Consider the following 14,800-nt stretch of genomic DNA (forward strand, 5'->3'; position numbering starts at 1 on the left):
TTTAATTCTTTAAATGAATTTTAGACTGTTTCAAACAATCTAATTACTGTTGATTTTTCTGTTTCTAAGAAGGCAATAAAAAATAATTCTATTAATGGTTACAATATATATATTTGTGATAATGCAGCACTACCAATGCACATTTCAAATGGCCTCCATTGTTTACTTTCTCTCCTTCATTCTCTTCCTTGCTCTGTTTTTTCCAGGTAACAACTCATTCTTTTTATTCTTCAATCCTTCATTTCAGAACTCATTTTTTCTCTCCTTAATTCTACTATGGATTATTAGTTGCTGAGCACAATAATTATTCGTTTCTCATTTTCTTGCTTTCACATTCTCCAAAAAAAAAACACCATTATTGTCAGATTTAAGCTAAGAAAAAATCATTTTAGTTCGTGTTTTATTTTTATTTTTATGTATATTAAATATATAATTAACTAGTGTCATGTTGTGAGTGCATCTCCAATAGAAACAACTCATATAAGTTTCTTCATACATTCAAAAAATGTAATTTGTTTTATTTATTATACATTGAACTCCTATATTATACATGTTAAACATCTCTCACCAAATATGCTTTTGTAACACTATATATTTTTTTTAGAAAATGTTTCTTTACTAATGCTAAAGTATAGGTAAATTGAAAATCTAAAGAGTAAATTTACAAGTTAAATAGTAAAATGTACAAACAATCCTAGTAAATAAAAATATTGACTTAATTAATAATTTGAATTATATATATATATATAAAAACCAATAAAACTTAAACTGTTTTTACTCAAATTTGTCCGACTCATAACATTATAAGATCAAATCTGAGACTAATTAATTAGAGTGATTTGCAAATTCTAGATATCTCCTGTATTTGTTAATATATGGATTTTAATCTAATTTTCTATATTTTCTATATCAGTTTAATTCAGATGTAAGTTTCATAGTGATATTTAACAAGATTTTATAAAAAATAAGAGTAACACATCATGTATATATGTGACAAGATTTAATTGATTGGTGAGAATGATGATATCGCAGGCAATGCATCAAATTGTTTAAAAGGGAAGAAGCTTGAAATAAGACAGTCAAAAACAGGAAACTGGGCACATGGCATGCCTGAGATGAAAGTGAGGATGATCAACAGATGTGAGTGTGCAGTGGCAGAAGTGAAGCTCAACTGCACTGCTTTTCAAACCTATAAAACTGAGGATCCATCACTTCTGACCATTTCTGGTGATGTCTGTCTTCTCAAAAATGGCGCACCCATTCCTACCAATCAACATGTACAGTTTCTCTATGCATGGGACCCTCCCTTTCCATTTAAACCCATCTCCTTCAAAGAATTATGCAATTAAAACTATCACCATTGTTTACACTCTTTTCTTCCCTTGTTTTATCACACTACTCATATAAATTTAACAGGATCGTTATTATTTAGCCTGTGTATCCGCATTTTCCTCTTCTATTCGTTTTTCTTCTTTTCTGGTTTGAGTTTCTCTTCTTCTTCAATTTTATTTTTTTTTCCAAGAGTTCAGCAATTATAATTGTTATTTAATTTAAACTACATTTGTTCTGAAACTGTGAAATCATCGTCATGTACATCTATTGAAACTGGTGAAATCAAGAGCATGAATTTATAGGAAACTGGCAAAGACAAACACGTGGTACAGAACTAATCACCAACATTCAATTGAAACAAAAAGAGAGAAGAGTAATACAGAGAAGTTGGATCCAGTCTGTTTTCGTGTAGGAAATATGTTACTCTAGCAATACAGAAGTAAATCTAACAATGCAGAACTGTCAAGTGCCTGTTTATCTGGAAACCCTGATGAATTGAACTCACTACCCTGGTTAATGTTAGCATGCTAAAATCAGGTTACATTATTAACCAAAAGAGGATTTAGTGAAACATGATCTACCATGTTAAATTACTTTTTCATCTATTGCTTAGCTTCAGAAAATAAATCGGACCCGAACATTTTCCTATCACCCATACAACCCATCAACCAATCAAATAATCATTAAGAAACAACCTCAACGTGTAAGCTTTTGTCATGGTGTCATCTTTATGCATGAGTTGCCCTGGGCCTGAAACAATCAATATGGCACAATCCAACTGATCTCACCATGTCCCCAAAACTGCAGCACAATATAGAAAAATTGTAAGACGTAACATTAGCAGAATAGCAGAACTGACATGAGCACATAAAATGTGGTTTGTAACTGACCGGTCAATGCTATTTCTTGCTTTCTCAGGAATTTCTGCTCTGTTACATGCTTTCTCAGAGTGATCTATACTCTTTCTTGATTTATCTTTCTTATCAGCTCTTGACTTTTCTTTATGGTCTGTGCTTATCCTTGGCTTTTCTTTGAAGTCAAAACTTCGTCTCAAAGTCTCCCTTAGATCCATGCTGAGTCTAGGTTTCTCTCTAAAATCTGTGCTACTCCTAGGTCTGTCCAGATGATCAGGAACCGGTTCAGATCCAGTTTTTTGATACGGTGGCCTCTCAATAGCCACAATAAATTTCTTGAGGTGCTTTATATATTCAGGGTAAAGCTCCAGGTTACAATGATTTCCTCCTTTAATCCATAGGGGTTCATACTTTTGTATGCAATGTTCCCAAAGTTGCTTCCCGTGGGAGCAATCTACTACATCATCAGCTGTTCCCTAAACGATACATATTTAACTAAGTCAGCTAAGTGAACATTTAAATAAGGTGGATCTCAACTTGATAGCCTAGTTGTACATTAGGTATGCATATAGACCGCGTTGATATGCTCTCTCTCTTCCTTCAGGTCACACAATGCAAAAAAAAGTGTGATAACATAATTTGAATTGTGCTATGTTTTTCAATTGTTAAAAAGGTTAAAATGGATGTAAAAACTAGAAACATGAAAAGACTGTGTAAGAATGATATCACTAATGTAGCATGAGAATCCCTAACTAAGCCAAGGATATTTTCAGAATAATAGTTCCCACATGAAATATTCAAAACTTGTTTTAAGTTATTCAAATAACCAAATGTTGACAGATCACTCCAGAATACTCATAAAGATACGAAACTTCAATTTATATAACAGCCAAGTCAGTTAATCCAAAAAAGAGTCAGCTAGCAAGCCTTACAATTTCTCATAGTATTGGGAAATTCGGAAGTTAGTGGACTGTGGTTGTCAATAGTATATTAAAGAATTACAAAAACATATCATCGCAAGAACGACAAATTTGGTAGCCAGTAATCCACATATCACTAACGTGTATTATTAACAAGGACAACTACAGACATATATGCAGGGGTAAGAGAGATAAGCAGCGGGAAGAGAGGAAGTGGAGGGTAAGAAAGTTTTGTTAGTGCAGTGATTCAGCAGCAGCAGCAACCAGAAGGAACACAGTCACATTTTATCAATAAAATTCAGTGTGATAGACTTCAAGTTCCAGAGTCCTATCAAAGTACTTTGGCATGGTTGACAACCACATAAATGTTTCAAAAAGATAAATAGAAAGCTCAGACGGACATCCACAATGACAACGGTCAAGAACTTCTAAGCAACTGAGTGAAACTTAGAATGGCTCTAAACAATGTTAACAAGAACTTCAGTCAATTTATTATTGATAATGATGAGGCCATGAGGGTATGTATAGAAAAGCAAAAAAATGGAAGAGGATCTTCAACTCATATTACAAATGAAAATATTTCATAAACTGTCAGATACAAAACCATCAAGGTGTCATTCCGTAATTACTTCAAATTATTATTCCCATTCCATTCAGTACGATGCCAAATTCTATTTAATACTATAACATACTAGTTTGAACTGAGCAGACTCACATGAATTACCAGAACTGGACAACTGACCAAGGGAATTTTATCAATGTTCTGCACAAAAAACAGAAAAACATCATTAAATTGCAGCCATGGAAATCTAAATGTGTGTGAGGCTCAAATTGAACAATGTGACTGACCAATTTATTTAGCAATGATAGATATAGATAAAACCTTATAAATGTCAAACCAGTATGTCCGCTTCACAGGATACATGACTCGAAGGCCAGATAAGATGGGACTGTGGAGAATGGCAGCCCTAAGGTTTGGTAAACGAGTAGCCAAATCTGTGGTGGGTCCACTGCCGACAGATTGGCCATACAAAATAATATCTTCCTCTTTCGCCCCATACATTTCTACCAGACATTTATATGCAGCTTCTATATCTGCATACGTGTTCTGCTCACTAGGCTGTCAAAAAAATAGCACCTTCTTCAAATCACTCCCATTCCAACAAAATATTAAGCTACCCCGTGATTATTTAGACATTCTAGCACACAAAAAATCAAGAATAATAGAATGGTGTAAAAAGGAAATGAGGAAATATAGCAACCTTTGTTCAAAATGAATTGAATGACTTTGATCGTGTAAGTTTGTTCAAAGTCGTAAAAATTTAACTTTTAAGGTAATTGATATCATTTTTAAGGTGATTGTTGTAAAAGTCAATAAATCTATTATACTGATTAAATAACAATATAAACAAACTCTTTAAATCACTGGTGCATAGACACTTTTTGTTCTATAGCAGCAATTCAACTTAAATCATCTACTTCTTTGGACTTTACTTAAGTGAATATGTTATCCTATAATTAACAGTTCGATTCGTAGTTCTTTAATTCTATCATTCTCAACAGCATTCCAATTTTTTTCAAAGGATTTAAAAAAGAAAAAGAAAACTATCAAATAAGGAAAACTCTTAAATTTTTTAAAAACATATAAATAATTACAGGATGCATCTCAGTTCAATTGATTATCAACATTACAGCTAAATCACACGGTTACTATTTCAAGAGGAATCATACAGAGCTCAACAAAAAAAAAGGAATTTTAAGAACTTCTCTGTCAGGAAAAAAAAAAAAAACTCAGTATTTCTCAAGAAGAAGATTTCAAAAGCAGATCCAATATCATGTAAAATCAATTCAAAATTATTAAGCAGAGAAAAATCGCTTACCTTCCCAGAAGACTGACCGTACCCAGAATAGTCATAACTGCAAAAAAAAAATGAAAAATTGGCACTGTGAATAAACAACGTGACATGACATTAGAACATTAGAAGTAACGACAACAACAATAGTAACACAATGTAATGTAGGTGCAGTGAGTAGTGACCATAAGAGGTTGACTCGGAGGTGGTGACTCAGCTCGGAGAACAACTCGTACATCTGACCCAGATCGGCGGCGTTGCCGTGGGAATAGAGCAGGGTGGAGGAGGCGGAAGGGTTTGCAATGTAGATGGCAACGATGGTGTTCCCTCGTTTGGTACAGAGCTTCAAAACGTCGACGTTTTCCCGGGTGACCACCCCCGTCATCTTCAGCTTCCCGGTGACTTCATCCACCCCAACGCCGTACGACGGCGGATTGGGGGGGAAAAACGCGAACTTCGCCGCCATCGACGACGTCACCGCCCCCATAGTTAATAATTATGTTGTTCCCAAGTTTGGAATGAATTTGGAAAAGGAAGAAGAGGAGGCACGTGTGATGTGAGTGTGTGGGTATTGGTGATGGTGATGTTTAAGAAGGGGTTGTGTTGTGAGTGTGACACTGATGCTCACTTGTCAGTGTTGGACACGTGTGAGCTTAGGAGAAGAGAGGGGTGCATTGAGAGTACACAGAGGATCTTTTCTCGTCCCTTTGTAACACGTCAATGTGAAAAAACATAGAATGATGAATAATGGCCAAAATTAGATTTGTTGATTCTGTTATTTATTGAAGGAATCATTGATTGTTTATTGTGCTAATGCTTTTGTTCTTTTTCCATTTTCATGTAATGATGGTGTATCATAAATCATCTCAAATAATCTCATATATAACTCACTTACTTTATTATTATTATTTATTATTATTATTATTATTATTTTCAATCTCCAAATTTGAAATATTTATTTCAAGATGGAGGTATTTAATATTCCAATTTTTAAAATTAATGGTTTTAGTTCAATGATCGAAACTAGGAATTAAAATATTGATGGTTGGGATATTAATATTGATTTTCAGGTGACACACTTTGATATCCTATTTTTTAAATTGATTCTAATTATTTTAATATTAACTTTTATGTAATTGTGGATTTTTGTGATATTATATATCAAGTATCTAGACAAGTTGTTATCCATTAAATATATAACGTGTGATTTACTATTTGTAACACCTGTATATTATATATACCTAAGTAAATAAATTATATATTGTAATCAATCAAAATATACTCCATATATTATGATTTATAAAATTAATAATTTTCAAATCTAATATATATATATATGCAATTTTCATAAAAAAATATTATTTTGAAAAAATTATTTATAGGTAAGTAATGTTAACATGACACAACTTTATTATGAAGAAGTTGTGATTTCATAACACTACTTTCTTTGAATTTGTTAAAGTCAAGTGATGTGTTCATTTTAATTGTTTAAAATTTAAGTTATTTCAGTTTGATGCGACTTTGGTGTAATCTAATTTAAACTGAGATCGTGTTATATAGGCACAAATTCAGTGTAATTTGATTTCAATTAAAATTATGTTATGTTAACACAATTTTAATGTAATTTGATTTAAACTAAAATCATGTCATGCTAGCATGACTTAAAATTAAAACAATTAAAATGGTGATAGCATGACACAGTTCCAATTCAAATACAAAAACAAACTAACATCAATTATTTTTATACTAAAGTCGTGTTAAATTGGTATGACTTCACTCTTATAAATTCAAAGTCATGTCATGTTATGTAATTTGTTTTTACAATAAAATCATACTATGTGATTATAACTTATGGGTAAATTTGTCAATATTGGTAATTCTTTGTGAAAATTGCACCATTTTAAAAAAATTCCAAGATTTTAATTTATTTAGAATTATATACTTTATATCCATTGAAACAACAACATATTTAAAATTTATCACAAATTCAATAGACTTTATCTCATAAATTTCAACCATCTTTTATATCTACCTGAAACAAATATAAATTCAACATTGATATAAGATAACAAACATTTAATAGTATAAACAACTTTCAAAATAATTTATGAAGTACTAAAATCTTATTAGTTTTAATTACAAACCTCAAATTCGTAGGTAAATGTAAATTTACTGTGGAAACAATTGTACAACGACGTCGTGTACGAATAATGTCAAATCATCCCTTAATTTCTATCTAACGTCTTAATTTACACAAATTTAAACTTATCAAAATTATAATGTATAACATCTCAATGTTCATGTCTAAATCACATACGTATATATAAACATTCATAAATCAATAACATATAAATATTCTATCAATTTTCATTATCTCAAACACATAATTAACAGATCCATTGACAATAATACTATAAATATCTAATTAAAATTCATAATAGTTTTACCTTACTAAAAAAAATTGTTTGAAATCTAAATAATAAGAAAAAAATATATTTAAAAATCCTTCACAGCATACTTACTAGTCTGCCACCAAATCAACCAAAATCATAAATTAGTTAAAAAATCAAAATTATTAACTAATATGATTGAACGTAAATTATTAACATATATAATAAATACATTAATAATAAATACAATATAGAATAGAAATAAACTTACTCTAAAACTAAATTAGAATCAAATAAAAATGTTTTATATGATGCTACTTTGTAATTGGTAAGAACTGTTTGTAAAAATAGAAGAATTGATTTTAAAACTAAAGAAAATATTAAGAAGGATATGTTTATCGAAGAAAATAATTTAGGTCATGTAAATGAAACTGGTTTTAGAAAAGAAAATTATAATAAAGAATGGAAATAAAGAGAAAGAGGAGAAATGAGCTTTTCTAGAGCCATGAGTCTTGCAACTTTCTTACATGTAAATTTTTTTAATTTAAATTGTTGGACTAACATTAATATTTTTTTTTAATTAAGAGATTAAAAATCTCAAATTTCATATCATGTTATGAACTGTATTTTTTTTTTTATAAAATCTCTCATGTTAAGCATCACTGTGAAACTTGACATCTCAAGTAACAACAATCATTTATCACCACATGAAAAAAATATTATTAAAAAAAATGAAAATACAAGAAAATATGAGAAGACTAAATCAAAACTCATATATTAACAAAAATGGTACATAGATAATTATTATCTATTAATAAATAATTCTAAGAAAAAATTAGATATAAATTTATTATACCAATGAAAATACTCTCTATGAATAAAACATGTTTATCAACAAATATATTCACTTCACGAAAAATGCAAAAAAATCGTAAACCTGATTTTCTTACTGTACTTAAGATAAGTATTCCAACATCCGAGAAACATTAATCAGAGCAGTAAATTCAACACAAAGTAGAATCACAATTAAGCTATATCAATCGTATTAATTTGAAAAGGTTAAATATCATTTCTACCTTGTATTATTTTTCTTGATGAATTATTTTTATTGATTTTCTATAAACATGTACTCTTGAACACGTGAATCAGACACACATTCTATTATTACACTTGGCATTAAAAAAAGAAAAGGAGGTTGTGTATTTGAAGAGCATTAAAACACATTGAAATAGTTGAAGAACAATAACTCTATGAGATAAGAATATGAACCTTGTCTCATTACTTTGATGCCCTAGTTCAAAATATTATAACCCTAGTTGGCAGCATAACATTGATACATATAATTCTAGCCTAAAGTGATTTGATTTAAAGGTTTTGGGTCCCACACTACAATTATATGTTCCCACCACCATCATCACATATAAATAATATACCAACTACTTACCAAAATCGGTTTAAGGCATGACACGTTTTCACAACACCTTTGTTTTGTAGTGTGTTATTGTCTATAAGGATATACAGATACGAACACGGATACAGACATAAAGATAGGTATTTCACAACACCTTTGTTTTGTAGTGTGTTATTGTCTATAAGGATATACAAATATGAACACGGATACAGACATAAAGATAGGTATAATCTCTAAAATGTAGGACACGGAGACACGAATATATATATTATATAATTTTAAATTATATATATTAAAAATAAATATTTATGTGCAAAAGTATGTTTCAGATTCTTTTGGAAGCAAGTAGATATTTTTCATGACTGGTTCAAAAGAATTTGTTTCTTATTTTGATAATCATAATTAAAAAATATACAATAAATTTGAGTTTTTAGAAAATTATTGTATTTATACCTTTTAAAATTGTGTTAGAATCGTACTAAAAATTTCAAAAATCCAACAAATATTTTTTGAATTGAAAACTTCACCGATAAGTGTCATACGAGTGTCGACACCGATACATGTGTTCGACATGGATACGCTCATTTAAAAAAAGTGTCTGAAACTCATAGTCTATTGTTGTTGCAATTAACACACAATCCAATCAAAGTTCTTACATGAGTCACAATTCCATCACAACCTTTTTTTCTCTAAAGTATTTTATGAATTGTACCAGCTTTTAAAATAAAAATAAAATAAAAACATGATTTTAAAAAATTATTAGTAAAAAACTAACCAACATATAAAATTTAAATATATTACAAAAAATCATCTTTATTTATAGTAATCATAGAAATATGTTCACATCAAAACAAGACACTAAAAACATGTACCGATCAATTGATAAGGTTTGTGAAAAGTTACCGACAATTGTACATAGAAACTAAAAATATATTTAATTCAATTTTTTTGTTGAATGCAACTTATTTGTGTGCCTTGAGCTAGAACTTTACAACACCCAATACGAACCAACATGGCAAATTCATACACAATTATAACATAAAAAAACGCAAACATAAAGTATTCAAATAAAACATAAACATAGAACAAAATCATATTTATTATAATTTAAATAAAGTTAATTAAGATAAATGTAAACTATCCAAATTAAATATAACATAAAATCAAAATTCAAAAACTTTATTTTTCTGTCACCCTCACAATCCGAATATTTCTACCTCTTTGGGCCCATAAAAATTTAATTAGATCCAATTAATTGGAATAAATATTAATTGAAATAAGTTATTATTTCAGCCTCTTATAAGGCACAGTGACATACAACTTATATGACACATTGAAAATGATGAGGCCGTGAGGTATGTATAGAAAAGCAAAAAAATAGAAGAGGATCTGACAGAAACTCTTTAAATGACTGGTGCATATACTATTTACTTGTAATTAGATTCAAGTTTTTGTTCTATAGCAATTCAACTTAAATCATCTACTTCTTCGGACTTTATTTAAGTGAATATGTTATCCTATAATTATCCGGATTTTAAATATTTATATAAGATTAAAACAAAATATTAAGTGTTTTTGGAATTTTTCGGCATAATACGAACTTAAAATAAAATTGTAGAAATTGAGATAAACTTTCACAAATCTGAAAAAAGACCGATTCAATTCAGACTTCAAAACAAGAGCAAGAGTGCATATATTATCTCCATAATTTTTTTTCTTAATTCAAATAATAAAATAAAGTGGATCATTATACATAAACCCTAAACCCTAAACATATTCTTACAACATAACAAATAATTGCGTGTAATTTAACAATTATTATTTTCTTAATATCACCTCTATAGATAAAAATCTGAAGTGTAAATTCTCAATTCAGTTTGGGATGATTTCCATTTTTATTCTCTGTGTTCAAATTATTCTAAATGAAATGAGCAATGAGTGTCAATTATCCTTTTTAATATCCTGCCAATTTAATTTGTATCGGACGAATTAAATTCAAATAATTTATTTATATTAATAAATATTTAAATATTTTTTAAATTTTATTATTATTATTATTTATAATAAATATTAAAATAAATAGTAGATTCTCCAATACTCATATATTTTTAGTACAATAAAAATTTATAATTTTAACACATTTTTTTTAATATTTAAATGTATATTTAATTTTTAATAATTATTATTTAGAACAAAATTAACAGTTAATATATAATTAAAATCAATGCCTTTTTTGGTACAGTTATTAGTATGAGGTTGGGAAATAGGAGGACAAAGCATAAATAATTGCGTATAATTTGATAATTATTATTTTCGTAATAGTTAAAAGAGGATACATGCATGTATAAAAAAAAGTGAATAAGCATAAATTTGTATGAATTCATTCATGGTTGCAAGGTGGTTAAACTCGCGAGTCAACTCGTAGACTCGTCCGAGTTTACGTGTCTACATGCGCTTAGCGAGTTAACTCGGTTGTAGACTCGAATCTTGAGTAAACTCTGCAAACTCAAATTGAACTCGAGTTCAATTGTTTTTTTTTAAAAAAAATCTTGTCGGTTATGACTCACCTTTCTGTTTTATTGACATAATTGGGAAGTTATTTACCGTTGACAATTAATTGAAATTAATGGGAGGTTACTTACGTTCACAATTAATTGTTATTAAAGGGAGGTTAATTACCATTAATTGTTTTTATGTATTCGTAATTGTAGCCTAAATTTAGTACCAATAAACACATGAAATACTATGTTACCTAGGTCATATTTCTTCCATACCCTGAAATTTCTTTGCGGCACATTTCCTGCTATATTCCAGGCTTGTTCTCCAATACTTATATATTTTTAGAACAATAAAAATTTATTACAATATAATTACGTACAAATATTGTATAATAATGTATAATAATTGCATACAATAGTTACGTGTAATTTGACAATTATTATTTCGTTAATATCACCACATAATGAAATGAGTCATGAGTGCCAATTATTTTTTAATATCCACAAATTTGGATCGCGTTAATTAAATTCAAATAATTTATTTATATTAATAAATATTTAAATATTTTTCAAATTTTATTATTATTATTATTTTATAATAATAAATATTATATGAAATTTTATGTATTCAGAAAGGGGAGATATATATGGGATACCATGAGTGTATATTTCTATAATTTTTATATCTTCATTTAAAATTCGATGAGTTGTTATTTTAATCAAATTAACTAGGTTAATGATATTATTTCTTTTTTTTTGTTATTTGTTTTCGTGTTAAGAAGTTGACAATTTTACAACATACTTAATCACTGAGGAAGGATGTGGTCATAGCAGTCTAAGTCACTTTTGGTAACAAGAAACCAATGAAAATAACTTATAAATTGGGTGTTTGATTTGTTTGAATTAATACTCTTACCATATGAATTTTTTAATCATATTAAAAATAACTTCCAAATTATTAAAAAGCTGTTTTCTTATTATTTGTATATTTATCTTTCATCATTAACCCATATCACGTTGTAAATTTATTATTGATAATCTAGCATTTGGATCTTACCAGAATTTACAACCGCAAAAAAAAACATTGAAAGATTGAGTTATCATATAGGTATGAGACAAGCTTCCGGAGTCATTAATCATTATAATATATTTATCTTTATTTTGATTTTTTTAATTTAATTAAAAAGTCATTAAAAGTTTGAATTTTATTAAATTTATGTTTATACTCTACTATGATTATGATAATGTATACATTTTTTCATTCTAATAATCTTAAGTTTAGAATTAATTCCTCTAATTAAATCTAATTAAATATAGTTTGGTGATTTAATTGTATATAGTAATTAAGTTCAATCAAAAGTTAAGGAATTCTTTCACAGAACATATATTTACTAATTAGTTAATAGTTATTAAATAAATAACTAACATATTAATATGTATTAATTAAATAGTTATGTGGCTAATATAAAAAATTAATAAGTTAATATGTATTCGTTAAATAGTGCATAAATCAATGTATTATTAATTTAATAATTAAGAGATTATTATTTATTTATTAAATAATTAATACATTATATATTATTAATAAAACAAATTACATTTCAATATTTTTTAATTAAATAAGTACTAAATTAATATTTATTAATTTTAACAATGGATTATTATATGTTAATATGAAATAAAAAATTTAATTACCTAGTTTACCGACAGACTTATATATATTACTGATAGAATCTTATTTTTTTTTAATTAACAGATATAAAAATGTACTGACGGAATTTCATCTAACATATAACATATATTACCGATAAATATACTAACAAATATTTTGTGTAATATATAACAAATATTTATATTAAATTTTTCTTCAATAACATTTTTGGGTGAAGTTTATTAATGCCAATTATTCATGAATAGTTCGTCCATAAGATATTCTATTGATAGAACTTTCTGTAGATGTTATAACATTTATCTGTTACTTAAAATTTGTTGGTAAATTTTTATTTATAATACAGTAATTTTAATGGGTATATATCTGTGTTGATAATTTCTAATGTTTTTATAGTTATATTGACGGTTGGTAAAATGGGTAAACCCGAGTGTTTTGGTCTGGTTTGTATTGGTCCGTAATATCATATTGAAATTCGAAATCCGTTTTATTTAAATATTTATTTGTAATTTTTGATTTTAAATTTAATTACTTAGTTGTAGTTATTGATATTATTTTTTAGACAATAAAATATAAAAAAAAATTAATAAAAATGAATCAAACTTTAATATTTTAATAAAAGAATATTTATTATTTAACAAAATAAAGTAAATATCAACAATATTTTAATGAATAAAATTATTTATAACAAATTAATGTAAATAAAGTTTTATATAAAATATTAACCCACTAATTTTAATTTTAAAAGTATGAGAATCCTCTTTAAAAATGTAAAATATAAAAAAGACGAACGAGTTAACCCGCGAGACTAGCGAATTAGGCAAATTGGATAAGTGTGAATTGGGTGTATTAGACCAATACAAATTAACAATTCAAAAATTAACTCATCTCACCTTAATAATGACAAACTAGCGGACCGACCAATTGGATCGACTCGCTTTCCTGACTAAAATATATTTTTTTTCTAATATCGAAGAAAAACGACTCATGTTTTACAGTTTTATTTATATTTTATTTTAAAACAAGTGCTAAAAATAACTTAATACTTTAAGTATAAAAAAATTGAGGACATTAAGTGGAAAGAAATGTAGGGAAAAACAGTAAAACTGGATATAAATATTTTTTTTATAGTGCGAGAAAGGTGAGATTAATTGCATTGATTACTGCTACATAAACTAAGTTTCACATTTTTCTCCGTTTAGTTAGACATTAACATAAGGTGTTTTTCTTTGCTTTTTGATTATGGTCAAATCTTGGAACCTTGGTTGTTAGTTATTCCAGTCAAACAACAAACATCAAATTAATCTGTTAAAGAATATTAAAATAACAAATAAAAAAGTAAAATGAAGATGAAACAAATTAAAGATATTATTATAGCTATAAGAATGGCTTTCTTAAAATTCTGAAATGTGTTACATAAGATGATCCACACTTATTATTTTATGGAAAATTGTCTCACTCGGAACAAACAACTTGACAAGTACATTTACGTTTATTACTACCAGCATTGTTACAACGACAATTCATAGGCATAGCACTTGCTCCTAATCTTGCAAGGAATTCTCGAAAGCAGCTCATTCCCGAAGTCCCTAATGGACATTGTCCATCAAACACCATATCTTTAGGGCAAAATTTGATTTCCCCTGTTCATCACAACATCACAAACACATCAAAATCTTTTAATATCAACAACATTCTAAGAAAACAAAACTCACAAATCATGGTAATACTTATATACCGTAAGTTTGGCTGAAGAGAGCAAACAAAGCCAACACAATCAGAACACTTTTATGTAACTTCGTCATGATTTTCTTTGCTTTAATTTTTTTTTTGAAGTGATTCAACTCTGTGGCATCCAAAGTGGCTTTGAAGT

The 14,800-nt window shown here is 27.9% G+C and overlaps 1 protein-coding gene and 1 long non-coding RNA gene across 2 annotated transcripts; both read right to left on the reverse strand.

Moving 5' to 3' along the window:
* Nucleotides 1–1,656: 1,656 nt before the first annotated feature.
* Nucleotides 1,657–5,712, reverse strand: LOC137823764 (uncharacterized). Its single transcript, XM_068629025.1, has 6 exons — nt 5,145–5,712; nt 4,987–5,023; nt 3,990–4,226; nt 3,822–3,869; nt 2,223–2,662; nt 1,657–2,133 (listed from the first exon to the last, which is right to left on the reverse strand). The coding sequence occupies exons 1-6, from the start codon at nt 5,444–5,446 to the stop codon at nt 2,061–2,063; spliced, it is 1,137 nt and encodes a 378-aa protein (XP_068485126.1). The 5' UTR covers nt 5,447–5,712; the 3' UTR covers nt 1,657–2,060.
* Nucleotides 5,713–14,271: 8,559 nt separating this feature from the next.
* Nucleotides 14,272–14,800, reverse strand: LOC137826796 (uncharacterized). The gene is made up of 2 exons (XR_011083588.1): nt 14,666–14,800; nt 14,272–14,570 (listed from the first exon to the last, which is right to left on the reverse strand). It is a non-coding gene; the product is annotated as an uncharacterized lncRNA (long non-coding RNA).

Source organism: Phaseolus vulgaris, chromosome 8, assembly GCF_000499845.2.
Source record: "Phaseolus vulgaris cultivar G19833 chromosome 8, P. vulgaris v2.0, whole genome shotgun sequence".
NCBI classification, from domain to species: domain Eukaryota; kingdom Viridiplantae; phylum Streptophyta; class Magnoliopsida; order Fabales; family Fabaceae; genus Phaseolus; species Phaseolus vulgaris.

Bases quoted from the DNA above. Each gene is read 5' to 3' on its own strand.
- LOC137823764 (XM_068629025.1), bottom strand. From the start codon at position 5,446: ATGGGGGCGGTGACGTCGTCGATGGCGGCGAAGTTCGCGTTTTTCCCC. The intron at 5,024-5,144 runs GTCACTACTCAC...TTTTTTTTGCAG, and splicing joins CTCCGAGTCAACCTCTTATG to TTATGACTATTCTGGGTACG. The intron at 2,134-2,222 runs GTCAGTTACAAA...ATTGTGCTGCAG, and splicing joins GCAAGAAATAGCATTGACCG to TTTTGGGGACATGGTGAGAT.